We start from the raw sequence: 21,163 nt of genomic DNA, 5'->3' as shown, positions 1-21,163 counted from the left end.
CCAAGCAGAGACTCATCAGGGCCCATTTTTCAGTCTTTCGTATGACTCGGACAGTGATCGAACTCACAACCTTCCAATCTCAGGGCGGACACGCTAACCAGAAAGCCCTAAACCTAACCCCTACATGTAAAATAGCCTTTTTCCTCATAGGGACGTGGGAAATGTACCCACAAGGGACAATTTTCTTTGTTTTACTTTCCTTGTCGGGACATTTGGGGATTTCAGGTCCCACGAGGATAGAATAACAAGACCACGCACACACACAGCTGCTGCTACATTACAGTGGATGTGATGCCCTTCAGTTTACTGTAATGCTCCCTCCAGTCTAGGGTTAACAACATAAAATAGTCAGTGGGCTACACAGTATCACTTGACTGAAGGAGCAATGCACCAATCAGAATGCGTGAAGCTGAGCTTGCAGTCGCATTATTTTCGGGAAGAGGGACGTTACTTGACAGGAAGTGTTAGAAAGATTATGAATGTGCTCTCGACCAGAAGGGAAATAAACTCGTCGGGCAAAACATTTTTCTTTTGGAATATTGACATACCTACAGATCTTGTCAAGATCAAGTCAGTCTTTACAGTTTCACAACGGGGAATTATATTCTGGATCTATGAACAAAACGATAGGGAAGTAAAGTTGCCAGCTATCTGGATAGCTCGCTAGGTGAGTAACGTTAAACATATCAAATATGTGATTATTGATATTGAGTAAAATGCCAGATATCCAGGCTAGCTATCGGATATCCTATTAGCTAGAATCATTATTAGTCCGGGTCGTTAGCGAAAAAAACGTTACGAAGCAGATACAAGCATAACATTTGGTACAAACAAGATGATATGAAAACATCCCAGAAGGGGTGCCCATTTCAAACTTAACCAGGAAGCGAGTTATCGCGAAAATTCAAAATGGCTGCCATAATAGCTGGTATTTGACCATAAAAACGGTTTTGCAATAAATAAAAGCATGACATTTGGTACAAACATTCCTCAGATGATATGAAAACATCGTAGAAGGGGTGCTCATTTCAAAATTAACCAGAGAGCAGAATTCAAAATGGCCACCAATGGTAATGAATCCATAATCATATTTAAAACAGCTTATTAAGTGAACATTTCAATAGAAAAAAAAAACATGAAATCAAGTAATAATAGATCAAATGTATTCCTTAAAATTTCATGTAACATTTTGGGTGACCCGACCAAATTCACATACATGTTAGTTATAGATATTTCATTCTTTTTTAAAGCAAGTCTAAGAAGCGGTAGATCTGTTCTATGTGGGCTATTTCTATGCTTCCAGTTTTTAAGTTTTGTTTTTGCGTCTTTTGGTTTTGTACACCAGCTTTAAACAGCGGAAAATAAAATATTTTTTGTTATGGAAAATATATTTCACGGCGGTTTAGATGGTACAATGATTGTCTACACCAGCGTTTCCCAAACTCGGTCCTCGGGACCCCAAGGGGTGCACATTTTGTTTTTTGCCCTAACACTACACAGCTGATTCAAATGATCAAAGCTTGATGATTAGTTGATTATTTGAATCAGCTGTGTAGTGCTAGGGTAAAAACCAAAAACGTGCACCCCTTGTGGTCCCGAGTATAGAGTTTGGGAAACCCTGATCTACACTATACTTTCTTGTTTTGTCACACAAACTGAAATCAGGCGAACTATTAGAATTTTTTTCAACCAGGAGATGGTGGAGCGATTTCTGCATAGTGAACCTTTTTAAGTTCTGATTAGTGAAGAAAATAAAAGACTTAGGGCTAGGGATGTTAACCGTTAGCCGGCATAAAAAAATATAATTTGACTGGTCATGCTTATCAGTCTGTAGGTTAATTTGCATAATTTTGTGGAAATAATTTTGTGTCACAATTTCACAAATCTCATCAGTCATAAAACAGGAACAGTGTCTTGGTCGACCGGAATTATTATTTTGCAGAAAATAGTAATGCACAGTGAGTTTATAGAGTTAGAAATTAGCTTTCTTAACTCAACTAATGGCTGTCTCTAGTTAGTGAGCCGCGAGCAAGCCAAAGCGGAGACTTGTTGCTAGACAACTCACAGATGCAGGCAGTGTGTAGAGAGAGGAGTAGCACGAATCAGCTAACAACAACAGCTAAGATAGTTTCACAGTATTTCTCTCCTGTTCTACAGGTTTTCATATGAACTTTCTTTCATTGTCTAGAAGTCAAAGGCACAATCCAAGTCATATTAACAACCCATCCTAGTTGTTGCATATCTACGTTTTCCCTCTTTTTAAGTTTCTAATGGAGATGTTAATCTCTGTCACATTAAACGGTTCGCATCATTTACATTTTAGTAATTTAGCAGACGCTCTTATCCAGAGTGCATACATTATTATTATTATATATATATTTTTATACTGTCCCCCCGTGGGAATCGAACCCACAACCCTGGCGTTGCAAACGCCATGCTCTACCAACTGCGCTACATTCCCTCCCCTACCCTGGACCAATTGTGCGCCTCCCCATGGGTCTCCCGGTCACGGCCGGCTACGACAGAGCCTGGATTCGAACCAGGATCTCTAGTGGCAAAGCTAGCACTGCAATGCAGTGCCTTAGACCACTGCGCCACTCGGGAGGCATCAGGTGTCTTTTTAGAACAGTGTTTTCCCACAAATCACAATTTGGCAAATGTTTGAAAATTATGTATTAAATTCTCTGCTTCATTACAGTAGTTGCATGTGTTAAGTTGCGTCAATTCAAATCTGGTATTAGGAACAAAAGAGGTCAACACGACTTCTAAGATATACTAGTATTTTAATTAATGCAAACCACTTCAATGGTAAATATGATGTTCGTATATACGGGTCCACTGCAATACCACACAGGGCACTCAGAGAACTGATCCATTGTTCTAAGTTATTCTTCAAATACTCTGACAGAGATAGTTCCCGCTCCCTGCTGGCCAATCAGAGTAGAGACTGAGCGTGGTTAAGACTTACTCAGCCAATCGTTGGCGCACAGGCTGGTCCCAACCCCTTGGCGCTTTACCATTGCACACTGTTGCCAGGCATAAGTTGTTATCATCACACCCTGTCTCGAGTCAGCACCCATAGACACTGTTCCCCTGTACTCCTTGTACCTACATCCTTGGACGGTTCACAGATCACAAAGAGGCAGTGTTCGTGTATGTGAGACATACGTTCTTATCTCCCCCTACTCCCTAAAACAGCTCCTCACATTAATCACAGCTTGTTAGGTTAAACAATTTATATCAGTACAGTACAAACCTTTTATGTTTAATCATTAATGCATTCTTTCTAAGCTAGGCATCACATCCAGTTACAAGAAAAAAGATCCCCACACATGTTCAATAATTTGAGAGAATAGGCTTGCTATTGTCGCATGTTTTTTAAGCTCTTAATGGGAAAATGTCAGTTCCTTCCATGCATAGTATTTTCTGTTGGTCATTGTCATTTTACTGTTTGGAACTAATTTAAATGTTTGTTAACTGGTTAATGGGGGTTGGTTAGTTGGCATCCCTACTTAGGGCCCTGGTTCACATGTGCCAGCACAATGGCATAATGCAGTACATGATAATCCAGCATCCTGGCATCAACACTTCCAAGAACAGAGGGGCTCACTTTGGCAGCCACACCTCAGGAGTCCTCTGCAAGCTTTGTCAGCCTCTGATAAGTGTCCAGAAAGGTGTCCAGAAATCAACTGGTTTAGCCCATCCAAATCTTTCTGGTGAAGGTGCTGATTGGATGTTTTTCAGACTTGTTGACCAAATGCTTGTTTGGTACACTGTTCAGTTTGAATGTTGCATCAGTGCAGCCTGTGTTAGGGGGATGTTCTCCATTGAGAATTACCCCTTGGAGAAGAGATCCTTCCTCAGATCATTGACAAAATCGCAGCTGGTTGTCTTGTCATAGAGAACACTGGTGTATCTCTCAGGAAATGTGAATGTGAAAAAATCCAGATCATGGGGTTGAAATGGTTCAGCTGCAATCGAAATGAAGGCATCAGTCAACTCTGAAAATGGCTTTCATGCACTCCAAGCTGTCTACTTTTAGGTTTGCATGCGTGAAAGCATGACAAAGCCAAACTCTTATGCATTCCAGCTTCTCAAGAGATGGTGTTGGTGCAAATCTCCTGGTAGTTTTCACCCATACCAAAAGCAACCCACAGCTTTATGGTTGGATAATCCTTGGTAAGATGGAAGAACAGCCCAGCAACGCGGACAGTGATGTCTGTATTAGGCTTGGGCAGTATACTGTATATACCGTATAGCGAGGTATGTGGAAATAGCCAAGGGATGGTTTTTCAATAACATCAAAACCGTTAACTCTTTCTTTTGAAGTTTTTTAAATACATTTGAATATTTGTAGCTAGTTTTTAAGTAAATACCTGTAGTCAACTTGTGCAATATGTTAGGAGATAAAGAAGATAGCATTCTTGATTTCACCTGTCACATAATTTGTCATTATTAAGCTTACCGGTAGTACCCAGTCACATGGTGTTTGTTTACAAACACCCAACGACGAGAGACCGGAGCCTTGTGAGTCACTCACTGTTGTGCAGCACGCACCAGGTAATCTAGCTGTTTGCCAGCTAGATATTGTAAAACTATTAAGTTAACTGTTTAAAATGTGCTAAATGCCCTACAGTTGTGCATTTGGTTTGCTAATTTCGTAGCTAGTTAGCTTTCTAGCTAACTGATTAGCTTCTTCCAAAATCAAGCATTCGCTTGGTAACAGCAGAGAGTTCCCTCCTGGATCTAGAGCCTTGCTGGCTAATATTTGTTTTGTGCGTGCAGCAAACTGTGAGTAGTATTTTTGAGTTACTTATATACTTGTATAGTTTAGGTCAGACACTGTATAATATGTGCTCATTAGAATTTAGTTAGCATTCTCTATGGGATTTTACATGTAATTGTTAGCTTTGCTAACCTTCTGATCAGTGGGGTTTGCAAACAGCGCCCCCTTTGTTCAGTGCTGGTATTACCGAATATCTGGGTGCGGCACAAGGTCGGTATGACAATCTGGATACCTCCCAAGCCTAATCAAGAGCCTTGTTAATATTTGTTTTGTGCGTGTAGCAAACTGTGAGTAGCATTTTTGAGTTAGTTGTATAACTTTATGAGCTGGGATGTCTGTCCTGAAAATAGTTTAGGTCAGAGACTGCATAAAATGTTAGCATTTTGGTAGCATTCTCTATGGGATTTTACATATACTTGTTAGCATTGCTAACCTACATACATTTGCTACATAATGTAACTCCTAGAGTTTGTTGGCAATTTTTAAGCTTATGTTTTGTAAGGTGATTGATGTAGTAGTTTAACAACATTTTGAAATATTATGGAAAATTGTTGATGACAGGACCACTACTCACAAATACAGAACATGTTTTATTATATATGGAAACAAGAATTCAACAGTAATATCACCTTTACAAAATCTGCTACAGTATTGGTGGCCATGCACCACTTTTTAGGAACCCCTTCTAATATCAATGAATACGTCCCAAAGAGCATCTCTACCAAATTTGATGCTTTATCCGCTGCGTAACGGTTTCATATCAAGGTGATATTACATAAATTGTAGCATAATGTAAAAACTTATGTTAGAACGACCATCTCCAGTTTAAGGTCATATTCAGAGTAAATTACCCATGTTCTCAATAAATGAGCTACATAATGTAACTCCTAGGGTGTGTTGGCAATTTTTAAACTTGATAACATGGTTTTAACCTTTTTTAAAGACATTTGTTGAGGTGATTCATGTAGTAGTTCAACACAATTCAAGTGGTTTACAGGTTGATGGTGTTTCCAGTCCATTTCTGCCACTTTAGGCTTATAAAATATAATGGCATATTTTCGAAGACTGGTCCACTACTCACCAATACACAAGATTTTTGATTTGACTGTATATGGCAAAAACCTTTCTACAGTGATATTACCTTTCCAAAATCTGATTCCGTATTGACGGTAGGGATGTGACAAATTGACATTTTTTCTTACCGTTTAAATGGACTTTTCTGGGGAGGTTTTCCGTTAAAATGATCAAAATTCATTCAAATCCACGTGAATTCACAATGCAGCTGTGCTGCCGCCAGAAACGGTTTGGGTCTCATGGAGTGTCCCTTTCAGATGGTTGAGCATTGCGCCTGTACTACCGTTAAAGTACCTCAATTCCACCCTGCAAAGTTAGCATTTCCTTCTCATTTAACGTATTAAGTATTGCCATACAGGAATTCGCTGCTGTCGCTTGGCTTTCTCTGCCATTTTTTCAACTGTTAACACAAACACTTGCAGCTTTCATAGCGAGCTAGCGAGGGACTAAGAGAGGGGGTAGGGGCACAGTATAGGCATGTCTGCCACTAGGCAGACGGTCAGAACCGTGCACTAGGCCTATCTATCAGCAAACAAAGCTGTATCTCGCAATGGAATGCTGCATCTCGCAACTTCTTGGCTTATAATTTCTCACAACTTCAGGAAAGCAAGGCATATCATCAATGAATAGGCTAGGACATTGAGATGAGCGAGATGCAACACTTCGCTCTCACACAGTCACACACGGTATCTGCGAATGCGCTCGGGCTCGCTTCCCCTGTAGCCAGGGCTCCAAAACAATGGAGAAGTTGAGCCTTGCGGTTCAACGCTCTTAGTTGTTGCAGGAATTGACCCACGATGCTCTTTACTTTCTGTATCTACCTTTAAATTCCACCATTTTCTCCAGGCCTTTATAGCCTATTGTCTAGTTAGGCTATAACACAGAAAATAATATTTTGTGATAACTGCACTGTGAATTAATTTTGTGAGGGATTTTTCTTAACATTAAGGATTCCAATTTAGTTTTAACGTTTAAATGTTGGCCATATTGGATTATATTAAAAATAATAGGGGTGCCATGCTGCAATTCTTGGGCACTCCTAATATCAATTCATACTTGTAATCGTATCCGTTTTTATCACACTTGATGCCGGATTTACTCGTGATCGGAAAACCCGGAAGTGCGCTTTAAATGCAGGTAAAGCCTATATCTCAAGTGCGCATTACTGCACTATCACTCAGAGCACATTGTTATGTTCCTTCACTCATTCACACACATCGTTCAAAGGTAAACGACCCCGACAGATGACAATGCATATGATTTGCTTACTTAGTCCTGTTCAATTATCAACAAAATTGGCTAATTAATAGCATAATGCATGACTGGCAACTACTGCCTGTATTTATTCCAGACACAGATTTAGATAAAGGTAGTCTAATTCGCTTGCCCCATATATTGTTACACTTTCGAGAGGAGCAAAAAGTTTCTGTCCTGGCATTTATGCCACAACAGTTGTACAATCAAAATAATTATCTACATTTGTCATTTCATTTTCTAATGATCTGTTGCTCGGTAAACATGCCTGGTCGAGAATAAATAATAAGAGCAAGCAAGCATGGTCTTGGATCATGACCTAACGACTGACGCAATGGAATAATTATATGGACAGACAAAGCAGCAGTTAGCCCAAAGGCCTGCAGATGGCGATATTTAGTTGTTTCATCTTACTGTCCCAAAGGGAATGTATGCAGTCGGCTGTACACTCGTATCCCCCGTGGGACGGTTCATATATAAAACATCCTCCATTCAGGCTTCAAAGGTGTCAATTTCCTCCTTAACTCAATTTAATGGCAGAAGGTGGAGAAAAAAAACAGGGAAAATATGTGTGCTTTCTTTATGAAACACAATTTTCCACCACTACGCTACAGTGGCTAATACTAGTCCCGGATGTTGCGTATCGCGTTCAGCCAATCAGACCTGGAGTGAATAAACAGACAGCTGAAACCTGATTGGCTGAATGCCAATTAAATAATGATCAATTTGCCTAAATGGATAATGGAAACACTTTAACCACTTCATTTTTCTTCAACACGGTATGTTTTAGCGCAAAGTTTTTTTATATTTTTTATAGATGTGACGACATTACGTCCAGCTGTTTTTATCGACAAGCAGAGGAAGAGGCAAAGTGAGAGGGTTTACTTCACCCAAAATCTGTCCATGAAAATAAGACCACAGAGTGAGGCATTTTTGTATGGTCAATGAGAGCGTGTTAAATTTGGTAAACAAAAAATGTAATTGCTAATTTGCTACGTGAGGCTTATTTGATCTAATAGAAGTTTCGTAATGGTTAAGTTGTTACGAATGCACTCACATACTGTAAGTGGACGCACGTGGCATTTCAGCAACTTTGAAAAAAACAACTTTATATCGGAGTTGTGTCTGTTGTTCACACGGTATCTGTCCTCTCATTGGCACATATATTTCCATTGTTAGAGCAGTCACTTGACTATCTCTAATAGATCATCTTTGACACAAGACAGTTAATTGGAAATGCACCGTAGCAGGCGATTGTGGCATCCTATTTTCTATGAAAACTTTCTAAATGTCGACAAAAAATCACTGGACAAGTCAATGGAAACATAGCTAGGGACTCTCTCCACTTGATTGAGTGGCAACATTTCGGACAAGGATTATGCAAATTGTCTGGGAAACTATTTTTCGAAAACTCTTCATTGTGCTTGAAGAATTACTCAATTGTAGCTACTGCCTACTTAACCTAACATAGCAGGTGTAGAATAGGCGCCTGAGCGGGATCTCGCATTTCCCAACATCTTTGCAAGAACAAGGCATTTCTAAGTGCCGCGGGCGCAGCCACATGTAGAAGACTTCAGACACAAGATTTAGCTCTACCACTGATGTTCGAGTTTACACGGCTAACCTTTACCATGATTGCAGAAATGTTTAATCGTGCATATCACAGCATACACCATAAATACCAGAGTACAGTACACATTAGACCTACGTTTGGATAGCAGATGTGTGGATTGATTTGCTTAACTTTTTGGACATTGGGTAAGGCGCAAGCTTATAGGGCATAGCCTACCTGTCCAGGCATTTGTAATGTTATGCAGCTGTTCAAATAAAATTGTATTTGTCACATGCTTCATAAACAACAGGTGTAGACTAATGGTGAAATGCTTACCTCCCAACAATGGAGAGAGAAAAATATAAAAAATATTAGGCGGCAGGTAGCTTAGTGGTTAAGAGCGTTGTGCTAGTAACCGAAAGGTCGCTGGTTCTAATCCCCGAGCCAACTAGGTGAAAAATCTGTCGATGTGCCCTTGAGCAAGGCACTTAACCCTAATTGCTCCTGTAAGTCGCTCTGGATAAGAGCGTCTGCTAAATGACTAAAATATAAAAATATATAAAATAAAATAAAAAATATAAATATAATATATAAAATATTAACACGAGGAATAAATGCACAATGAGTAACAATAACTTTGCTATATACACAGGGTACCAGTACCAAGTCAATGAGCAGGGGTATGAGGTTATTTAGGTAGATATGTACATAGACAGTGCCTTCAGAAAGTATTCATACCCCTTGACTTACCGAATTTTAAATGGAATAAATAAAAAATGTCTCCCCCATCTACACACAATACCCCATAATGACAAAGTGAAAACATGTTTTTAGGTGTTTTTGCACATTTATTGTCAATAAAATACAGATATCTAATTTACATAAGTATTCACACCCCTGAGTCAATACTTTGTAAAAGCACCTTTGGCGGCGATTACAGCTTTGACTCATCTTGGGTATGTCTGTATAAGCGTTGCACATCTGGATTTGGGGATTTCCTTGCAGATTTTCTCAAGCTCTGTTAAGTTAGATGAGGAGCGGCGGTGAACAGCAATCTGGGCTTTGGCTGGGCCAAGTCTGGCTGGGCCACTCAAGGACTTTCACATTCTTGTTCTGGAGCAATACCAGCGTTGGTTTGGCTGTATGCTTGGGGTCATTGTCCTGCTCTGTCTTTCACATGCCTTTTTTGCAAACTCCAGGCGTGCTGCCATGTGCCTTTTTTTTCAGGAGTGGCTTCAATCTGGTCACTCTCCCATAAAGCCCAGATTGTTGCTGTAGAGACTGTTGTCCTTCTGGCAGGTTCTCCCATCACAGCCATGGAACCCTGTAGTTCTGTCAGAGTGGTCATTGGGTTCTTGGTCACCTCTTTGACCAAAGTCCTTCTTGCACGGTTGCTCAGTTTGGTCGGACTGCCATCTCTAAGCAGTCTGGGTAGTTTCATATTTTTTTCCATTTCCCAATGATGGAGACCACTGTGCTCTTGGAAACTTTCAACACTCTAGAAATTGTTTTATACCCTTCCCCAGATACAGTATATGCCTCATCACAATTATATTTAAGAGATCTATGGACAGTTCCTTGGACATCATGGTTATAGTTTCTGCTCTGACATGCACTGTCAACTGTGGGACCTTTATATAGACCGGTGTGATTCTTTCTAGATCATGTAGAAATAATTTGAATTAGCCGCAGGTGGACTCCAATCAAGGATGATCAAAGGAAATTGGATGCACCTGAGCTCAATTTGGAGTATCATAGCAATGGGGTGTGAATACCTATGTTAATGAGATATTTCTGTATTTCATTTTCAAAATCAAAATTTGCTAAAATGTCTAAAAACATGTTTTCACCTCGTCATTATGGGGTATTCTGTGTAGATGGGGGAGAAAAAAAATATTAATTTAATCCATTTTTAATTCCGGCTGTAACACAGCAAAATGTGGAATAATTTGAGGGGTATGAATACTTTATGAAGTCACTACGTACGGTCACTGTGGGGACGACGTCGTCATTGCGCTTGACTTTTTCAACATTTTGTTGTGTTGTAGCATGAGATTTTGTGTCACTGGCCTACACACAATACCCCATAATGTCAAAGTGGAATTATATTTTTAGAAATGTTTACAGATGAATTACAAATTAAAAGCTGAAATGTCTTGAGTCAAAATGTATTCAACCCCTTTGTTATGGCAAGCTTAAATAAGTCCAGGAGTAAAATTCTGCTTAACAAGTCACATAATAAATTGTATGGACTCATAAGCCATGGCAAAATATATCTCAGCCTCATGGCAAAATGTGTAGAATTGCAGGAAGGTAGCATTAAAACAGCAAACTGCTGTCTCTGTGGCCAAGAGGAGGGCCTCTAAAAGCTTTGGCGCCGTTGGCCACGCCCGCTAACTTTGCCACCACTGCTGAAAAGAATGCTAGGGAAAACAGTGTCATATGACTCATCCAAACTTTCATCATGTGTTGAAGGATAGTACTGTAATAGAATGTAGCCTTACTCTGTCTTTTTTGGCAGTACAGTAGTTCAGTTATAGCTGATGCGGAATGTCAGCCTAGGTCTACATTGTTTGGATGTGAAGGATGAACTCATGACAAGCATTTGAAGGATATAGGCCTTTAAAATACGGTACAGAATGTGTATTGTCTAACGTAGCATTTGGCATTATCACTTTGCCCAGCAACTACTGTGCCATCTACAGCTATCCTTCAGTGTGTCTTGGTGAACTGCAGTCCATATTTTCTGCTGCTGCTCCACTGTTAACCATTTCTCAGCACTGTAGACTAATGAATAGAGTGTGTGTGTGTGTGTGTGGAGGGGGGTTCTTACAGGCTGATTAGACTTCAGCAGGAACTGAGGACACTTTGGCCCTGACAGTGTGTGTGTGTGTGTGTGTGTGTGTATGATTCATGTAGGCCTATTTGTGTGTGTGAGACCCAGCTGATCCCAGCAGCAGTCAGTAGATCAGAGCTCCGTCGCTATGGGCGATAGGCTGATTAGGGGTGTAATGAAACAAACTGTGTCCTAGCCGTTGGGGGTGCCACCTGCGCCGCTGTAGAGGACGGGGAAACGCTGCTGGGAGAACTAATGGGATGATCTTCATGCAGAGGAGAACTACCTCTCCTCCCTCTCTTCCACAGTAGGTGTGTGTTCGCTGTGTTCGCTTTGGTGAGATCATCTCAGTAGGTGTGCGTGTTGTGAATGACATTGCTTGAGTAGGTGTGTGTGTGTGTGTTGTGGGTATTCTATGTTAGGCCATGAGTCATCAGGGCTCCCTCCACAGACTTTCTATGGGATTAAGATCTGGAGACTGGAGACTGGCTAGGCCACTCCAGGACCTTAATGTGCTTCTTCTTGAGCCACTCCTTTGTTGCCTTGGCCGTGTGTTTTTTTTACAGTGAGCTCACTTCTGGATCAATACATTACCCACCCCCGAAACACATACGCACTCCCTCCGTTTTGCCTTTGATGTATTGACATATCCATCCCTCTCTCTCTCTACCTTCAGAGTCTGGATGCCAAGTCTGGGGGTGATGGAGCTGGGTAGGCAACTGTGTGGGAAGATGAGGAGGTCGAGGAGGGCCGAGGGCCCTGTCACTGTGCCCATGAGGGGTCTGGAGATCCATTTTTACCTGCCAGATACTCACCAGCTGGAGTTCCTCAAAGACAGCTTCACTGCCGAGGAACTGTGTGTCGAGGCCGCCAAAAGATGCTGTAAGTACTTTCTCACCTCCTGCCAAGTGTGTGTGTATTGTATGGCATGACTGCAAGTGGGTGTGTGTTGCATGCCTAACTGCGTCCATCCGTGTATGTGTGGGTGTGTGTGCCTGCGTCCTTCCGTGTGTGCATGCATGCCAGGGCATTAAGTAGTGTGTGTTTGTACGATTGGATTGGGGGAAGTTTTCAGGAACATTCGGAAGTTATACATCTTCAATGTGGTCATTTAGAATTAATTGGGGATAAATGTGGTGACCTATCCTGATAGAGCCGGTCTGCCAACAGAGAGGTCTACTGTGCCACTGTGAATAGGCCCTGTCACATATGATTACTGTTAGCTAGGAGACCAGAAGGAGAGATAATAAGTAACTAAGGAAGAAATTGATTTTTAATAGATGTTTCATTTCATTGTGTGTGCTGCTCATTTACGTCATACAGTAGGGCCTGGCCTATACGACATGGGATTTGAAAATATTACTTATGAAGCTTTGTTATATTTCCTACATGTGTTTGTTAGTGGATTTTCTTTTTCTCAATGCTTAAGATGTACTGTACATACAGTATATATTAGATAAGAAACGCTAAATCCTAATATGAGGAACTCTAGAGTCGTTCAATGTCATTTAAGCAAGCCATGACAACCACCATCTCAGATTATTCTGAAATTGTTTCTGTAGTTAGAAGTAGATAAGATTAATGCAAGCAACTTCAATGGCTAATTTCTCTGAACAGGGGAAACAAATCACAAGATTCACAGGGAATACATTACATAGGATGAAGAAGCAATACTCCAAGCCGCAGCTCCATAATAGCCTACTTCTCCGACATAGAAAAGTGATACTCTATACTGGTTTTTGGGGTGGGATTGGCATGGGGGGTCCGTGGGTGGCATTTGATCATTTTATTGGATTCCTCATGTCTTACTCATTGTTAGGAAGAATTATGGTCTAAATTGGATGTTAGGTACTATATAGGGTTGGACGATGTCAACCTTTGTCCTATCGTGATTATGTACAGTGAGGGAAAAAAGTATTTGATCCCTTGCTGATTTTGTTCGTTTGCCCACTGACAAAGACATTATCAGTCTATAATTTGAAGGGTAGGTTTATTTGAACAGTGAGAGACAGAATAACAACAAAAAAATCCAGAAAAACACATGTCAAAAATGTTATAAATTGATTTGCATTTTAATGAGGGAAATAAGTATTTGACCCCTCTGCAAAACATGACTTAGTACTTGGTGGCAAAACCCTTGTTGGCAATCACAGAGGTCAGACGTTTCTTGTAGTTGGCCACCAGGTTTGCACACATCTCAGGAGGGATTTTGTCCCACTCCTCTTTGCAGATCTTCTCTAAGTCATTAAGGTTTCGAGGCTGACGTTTGGCAACTCGAACCTTCAGCTCCCTCCACAGACTTTCTATGGGATTAAGGTCTGGAGACTGGCTAGGCCACTCCAAGACCTTAATGTGCTTCTTCTTGAGCCACTCCTTTGTTGCCTTGGCCGTGTGTTTTGGGTCATTGTCATGCTGGAATACCCATCCACGACCCATTTTCAATGCCCTGGCTGAGGGAAGGAGGTTCTCACCCAATATTTGATGGTACATGGCCCCGTCCATCGTCCCTTTGATGCGGTGAAGTTGTCCTGTCCCCTTTGCAGAAAAACACCCCCAAAGCATAATGTTTCCACCTCCATGTTTGATGGTGGGGATGGTGTTCTTGGGGTCATAGGCAGCATTCCTCCTCCTCCAAACACGGCGAGTTGAGTTGATGCCAAAGAGCTCAATTTTGGTCTCATCTGACCACAACACTTTCACCCAGTTCTCCTCTGAATCATTCAGATGTTCATTGGCAAACTTCAGACGGGCCTGTATATGTGCTTTCTTGAGCAGGGGGACCTTGCGGGCACTGCAGGATTTCAGTCCTTCACGGCGTAGTGTGTTACCAATTGTTTTCTTGGTGACTATGGTCCCAGCTGCCTTGAGATCATTGACAAGATCCTCCCGTGTAGTTCTGGGTGGATTCCTCACCGTTTTCATGATCATTGCAACTCCACGAGGTGAGATCTTGCATGGAGCCCCAGGCCGAGGGAGATTGACAGTTATTTTGTGTTTCTTCCATTTGCGAATAATCGCATCAACTGTTGTCACCTTCTCACCAAGCTGCTTGGCGATGGTCTTGTAGCCTATTCCAGCCTTGTGTAGGTCTACAATCTTGTCCCTGACATCCTAGGAGAGCTCTTTGGTCTTGGCCATGGTGGAGTGTTTGGAATCTGATTGATTGCTTCTGTGGACAGGTGTCTTTAATACAAGCAACAAGCTGAGATTAGGAGCACTCCCTTTAAGAGTGTGCTCCTAATCTCAGCTCGTTACCTGTATAAAAGACACCTGGGAGCAAGAAATCTTTCTGATTGAGAGGGGGTCAAATAAACCTACCATTAAAATTATAGACTGATCATTTCTTTGTCAGTGGGCAAATGTACAAAATCAGCAGGGGATCAAATTCTTTTTTTCCCTCACTGTACCCATAAAATATTGTGAAATACGATGCTATCACCCCAATTGGCCACTCCGCCAAAACATTTCTTTCTTAATAAGCTTAAACGTGATTAAACTTATCATTCAATTTTTCTATAGGATATTGATATTATTTGTTCTCTCTCATTATTAGTCCTCTGGCTACCTTACATTTTTAGGCTATTCAAATACGTTTTTGAGATGGCGAAAACATGTATAAAACGATGACGCGTAGCTTTCAGTCATATTCATAGTCTATCGAATGGAGCTAGAAGGGTATATAGGCTACTTTTTTAAACAGCTAGACACAAGATAGTTAAGGAGTGTTGTTATAAAAAATGTTTAGGCTATAGCCTAATGCCCATGCGTCCGACAGAGAGAGAGACTGGACATTTTGGACTGCTTTGGTGGAATTCTCCGCTTTGTCTGGCCTATATTCCTCTTGTTTTATGTAGGCTATATAACATATTTATTGAAATGGGCTATAGCAAATAGGAATAGGCTATTTACTCGGAATGCCACTTGTGTCACCTTGCTGCTGCTCTGCTGTTTTACTGTGTGGCGCCAGTCAAGTTCAAAGAGGCTAAACCATCATCTGTCACATCGCGATGTCGTCACCATCGACGATGGCTGTCAATCATTGTCGATAGACGATGTTATCGCAATATCGCCCACCCTAGTACTATATTTATTGAAAATTGGGCTATATGAATCCTATTAATGTAAGTGGCCAATGTGGGTGCAATCAATTCGCATAAATTATCAGAGATGAAATTATATTTCAACAAAATAATGTTTCAGGAATGCTCATTTTATTTGTTTCTAATTACAGAAACAATTTCATGATTTTGTGTGGTAATCCTCGTTTTTTGGAGTGGGTGGAACAACACTCTACTGATGCCAAATGGCTTTGTTTTGACCGTATTAACAGACTACTACAGTAACTGAATTTATGCTTCCCCCACTGACTTCCACATGTACTCTACCTGATTTGATAAACATTACATAATACTTACAGTAAATACTGTATACTCCTCCCATGCCAGATAGCAGGCACACAATACAGACAAAGCAGATGTAGCCTAGCTACTAGGCTATCCCGCATGAGAAAAGCCACTAACATCCAGCATCTGTTTTCTTACAGCTGCTAAAAATGCTGGTTTGGTAGTCTTCATCTTTGGCAGACATTGTAGGCCTGTATTTATACTTTTGATCTGATACTGGCTCTAAAAGTCCACAACATCTATCAGTGTGACCGGGGAAAGAAAGGGAAAGTAAAAGAGGGTCAGTCAGTCTGGCTGTTCCTTTCAGCCACACACTGACTCCAATACAAGATGGTGGCTGGTTAGAGTCGGTTCAGGGCGGGATGGATGGAATTTCGTCCTTGTGTGAAGCCAAAACGTTTATTCCCAGTACTGCAGATCGAGCAGAGAAACTATTCTCCAGGCGGTACCGGTGCATCAAGGCTTAGACAACAAACTCCTAAACAGCTTCTATTCCCTGGCCATAAGACTGTTAAATGGCTAACAACTACTGCTCTCCCTCCCCCACAGACTATCCACACTGACTCTATGACAATCCACAGGTCTCTACCCACTCTTACTCACACACACAATACTCACATACACCCTCACTCGCATTACTGACGCCGCACACTTACACCCACCCACACACCCCCTCACACATACGCTGCTGCTGTAATGATTATTGATTGGATGTATTACTTCACTCTTAGAAAAAAGGGTTCTTCGGCTGTCCCCATAGGAAAACCCTTTTTGGTTCCAGGTAGAACCCTTTTTGGTTCCATGTAGAACCCTCTATAGAAAGGGTTCTACATGGAACCCAAAAGGGTTCTACTTGGATCCAAAGGTGTTTTACCTGCAACCAAAAAGGGTTCTTCAAAGGGTTTTCCCATGAGGAGAGCCGAACAACCCTTTAAAGTTCTAGATAGCACCTTTTTTTCTAAAAGTGTACCATGACACTGCAGTTAATTGATTATTGATTCCCATTCGTATTTATCTATTTATCCAGCTACTGGTCACTATTACTGCTCTTTATACAGTTGAAGTCAGAAGTTTACATACACTTAGGTTGGAGTCATTAAAACTCGTTTTTCAACCACTCCACATATTTCTTGTTAACGAACTATAGATTTGGCAAGTCGGTTAGGACTTACTTTGTGCATGACACAAGTCATTTTTTCAACAATTGTTTACAGACAGATTATTTCACATATAATTCACTGTATCACAATTCCAGTGGGTCAGAAGTTTACATACACTAAGTTGACTGTGCCTTTAAACAGCTTGGAAAATTCCAGAACATGATGTCATGGCTTTAGAAGCTTCTGATAGGCTAATTGACATCATTTGAGTCAATTGGAGGTGTACCTGTGGATGTATTTCAAGGCCTACCATCAAACTCAGTGCCTCTTTGCTTGACATCATGGGAAAATCAAAAGAAATCAGCCAAGACCTCAGAAAAAACACTGTAGACCTCCACAAGTCTGGTTCATCCTTGGGAGCAATTTCCAAACGCCTGAAGGTACCACGTTCATCTGTACAAACAATAGTATAAACACCATGGGACCACGCAGCCGTCATACTGCTCAGGAAGGAGACGTGTTCTGTCTCCTAGAAATTAACGTACTTTGGTGTGAAAAGTGCAAATCAATCCCAGAACAACAGCAAAGGACCTTGTAAAGATGCTGGAGGAAACATGTACAAAAGTATCTATTTCCACAGTAAAAGTCCTATATCGACATAACCTGAAAGGCCGCTCAGCAAGGAAGAAGCCACTGCTCCAAAACCACCATAAAAAAGCCAAACTACGGTTCGTAACTGCACATGGTGACAAAGATTGTACTTTTTGGAGAAATGTCCTCTGCTCTGATAAAACAAAAATAGAACTGTTTGGCGATAATGACCATTGTTATGTTTGGAGGAAAAAGGGGGTTGTCGCAAGCTGAAGAACACCATCCCAACCGTGAAGAACGGGGGTGGCAGCATCATGCTGTGGGGGAGGACTGCTTTGCTGCAGGAGGGACTGGTGCACTTCACAAAATAGATGGCATCATGAGGAAGGAAAATGATGTGGATATATTGAAGCAACATCTCAAGACATCAGTCAGGAAGTTAAAGCTTGGTCGCAAAGGGGTATTCCAAATGGACAATGAACCCAAGCATACTTCCAAAGTTGTGAAAAGCGTGTGCGAGCAAGGAGGCCTACAAACCTGACTCAGTTACACCAGCTCTGTCAGGAGGAATGGGCCAAAATTCACCCAACTTATTGTGGGAAGCTTGTGGAAGGCTATCCGAAACGTTTGACCCAAGTTAAACCATTTAAAGGCAATGGTACCAAATACTAATTGAGTGTATGTAAACTTCTGACCCACTGGGAAAGTGATGAAAGAAATTAAAGCTGAAATAAATCATTATCTCTTCTACTGTTCTGACATCTCACTTTCTTAAAATAAAGTGGTGATCCTAACTGACCTTAGACAGGGAATCTTTACTAGGATTAAATGTCAGGAATTGTGAAACTGAGTTTAAATGTATTTGGCTAAGGTGTATGTACATTTCCGACTTCAACTGTATGTATACAGTACCAGTCAAAAGTTTGAACACTTACTCATTCCAGGGTTTTTCTTTATTTGTACTATTTTCTACATTGTAGAATAATAGTGAAGACATCAAAACTATGAACTAGCACATGTAGTATCCAAAAAAGTTCAACAAATCAAAATATATTTGAGATTCTTCAAAGTAGCCACCCTTTGCCTTGATGACAGCTATGCACACTCTGTTTGCAAATGTATTGGACATTTAAATACAGGAATATCTCAAGTATTCACACCCCTTTTCTATGACACTCCAAATTGAGCTCAGGTGCATCCAATTTCCTTTGAAATTTGATTGGAGTCCACCTGTGGCTAATTCAATTGTTTGGACATGATTTAGAAAGAAACACACCTATCTAAATAAGGTCCTACAGTTGTCAGAGCAGAAACTATACCATGAAGTCCAAGGAACTGTCCGTAGGTTTCCAATATAGAATTGTGATGAGGCATATATCTGGGGAAGGGTATAAAAACATTTCTAGCGTGTTGAAAGTTTCCAAGAGCACAGTGGTCTCCATCATTGGGAAATGGAAAATGTATGGAACTACCCTGACTCTGCTTAGAGCTGGCCTTCCGACTAAACTGAGCAACCGTGCAAGAAGGACCTTGGTCAGAGAGGTGACCAAGAACCCAATGACCACTCTGACAGAACTACAGGGTTCCATGGCTGAGATGGGAGAACCCGCCAGAAGGACAACAGTCTCTATAGCTCTTCACCAATCTGGGTTTTTTGGGAGAGTGGCCCGACGGAAGCCACTTCTGACAAAAAGGCACATGACCGCACGCCTGGAGTTTGCAAAAAGGCACATGTAAGACTCTGAGAGCAATAGCCAAAATATTTTGTGGTCTGATGAGAAAAACATTGAACTCTTTGGCCTGAATGCAAAGCGCTATGTCTGGAGAAAACCAGGCACAGCTCATCACCCGTCTAACACCATCCCTACCGTGAAGCATGGTGGAGGCAGCATCATGCTATGGGGATGCTTTTTAGTGGCAGGGAGACTGGTAAGGATAGAAGGAACAATAAATGGAGCCAAATACAGGCAAATCTTTGACGAGAACCTGCAGAGTGCAAATTACCTTAGACTGGGGCAAAGATTTTAAGTTCCAAATGAATAATGACCCCAAGCATACAGCCAAAGCAATGCTGGAAGAACAAGAATGTGAAAATCCTTGAGAGGCCCAGCCAAAACCCAGACTTGAATCCCAATGAAAATCTGTGGAAAGACTTGAAGATTGCTGTTCACCGCCGCTCCCCATCTAATTTAACAGAGTTTGAGAAAATCTGCAAGGAGGAATGAGAGAGAATCCACAAATCCAGATATGCAAAGCTGATATACCCAAGACGACTCAAAGCTATAATCGCCGCCAAAGGTGCTTCTACAAAGTATTGAGTCAGGGGTGTGAATACTTATGTAAATGAGAGATTTCTGTATTTCATCATCAATAAATTAGCAAACATTTCTAAAAACATGTTTTTGCTTTGTCATTATGGGATATTGTGTGGAGATGGGTGAGGGAAAAAAAATCTAATCCATTTTGAATTCATGTCTAACACAACAAAATGTATAGTAAGTTAAGAAGGCACTGTATATCCTACCAGTCACTTTTTATGTAGAAACCTACCTCAACCACTCCAGAACCCCTGCACATTGAATAAGGTACTGGCATTGACCTGTATATACTCGCATTGTCATGTTTCTTCAACCTATATCATACTTCTTGTGTGTATTTATTTGTGTATTTTATTTTTTTATTCCATTTTCTATTGTTGTTGTTATTGTTATTATTATTATTATTATTATTATTATTATTATTATTATTATTATTATTATTATTATTATTATTATTACTACTGTCACTGCAATGTTGGGATAGAGCTTTCAATGTAAGAATTTCACTGTACTGTTTTACACCTGTTGTATCCTGTGCACATGGCAAATAAACCTTGAAACGTGTACTCTGTACTTTCTGTTATACAATGTCACATGTATGAACTCTGCTACTGATCATTCAGTGTCTGTTATGCTTCTTTACTAGCCTGATTGTTCAAACCTTTACCTACATGTAAGTTGCTCTCTGGGTAAAAGTGAATGACTGGATGAATAATGTTGTAATGTAATATATCCCCCCTTTCTTCCTTCCTCTCTCTCCCAGATATCTCCCCCCTGTGCCATAATCTGTTTGGTCTGTATGATGAGAGCAGGACTCTGTGGTACGCTCCCAACCACATCTTCAAGATCACGGACGAGACCTGCATCAAGCTGCATTACCGCATGAGGTACATAGACAGGCCTACTGCTGTGTGTGTGTGAGTTTGAGAGTGTGTGTGTGTGTGTACGTTTGCTTGCGTCCGTGTGTGTAACTGTGAGTGTGTGTGTGTGTGTTATCAGATTATCATAATCATTTTAATAGATAAGGAATATCTCATTGACGTCATTCATTAGATTCTCAATACACCTCCCATTTGCGTGTTAGTAACTCATTTACTCCACCACTCTGTTACCAACCTGCTGTTGTTGCCACTCTGCACTCTCAGCATCACCTGTGACAGCAGTATAAACTGTTCAACAGTACTGTTATTCAACCATCATTCACTAACCATGATTCAGTGTAACAAGAAGGTTGTCATGAAGGTAGGTT

General features: G+C 40.9%; 1 protein-coding gene across 1 annotated transcript in view; it reads left to right on the top strand.

Moving 5' to 3' along the window:
• The first annotated feature begins 447 nt into the window (after positions 1–447).
• Positions 448–21,163, top strand: part of LOC121540448 (tyrosine-protein kinase JAK1) — a 57,837-nt gene continuing 37,121 nt past the window's right edge. The window contains exons 1-3 of the mRNA XM_041849322.2: positions 448–667; positions 12,179–12,384; positions 20,678–20,801. Coding sequence (XP_041705256.1) covers positions 12,186–12,384; positions 20,678–20,801 — 323 coding nt within the window. The 5' untranslated portion in view covers positions 448–667; positions 12,179–12,185. The remainder of the gene's footprint in view (positions 668–12,178; positions 12,385–20,677; positions 20,802–21,163) is intronic.

Source organism: Coregonus clupeaformis, chromosome 26, assembly GCF_020615455.1.
Source record: "Coregonus clupeaformis isolate EN_2021a chromosome 26, ASM2061545v1, whole genome shotgun sequence".
Lineage (NCBI taxonomy): Eukaryota > Metazoa > Chordata > Actinopteri > Salmoniformes > Salmonidae > Coregonus > Coregonus clupeaformis.
The sequence above is the reverse complement of the archived record's forward strand: the minus strand, read 5'-3'. Positions and strand labels throughout refer to the sequence as shown.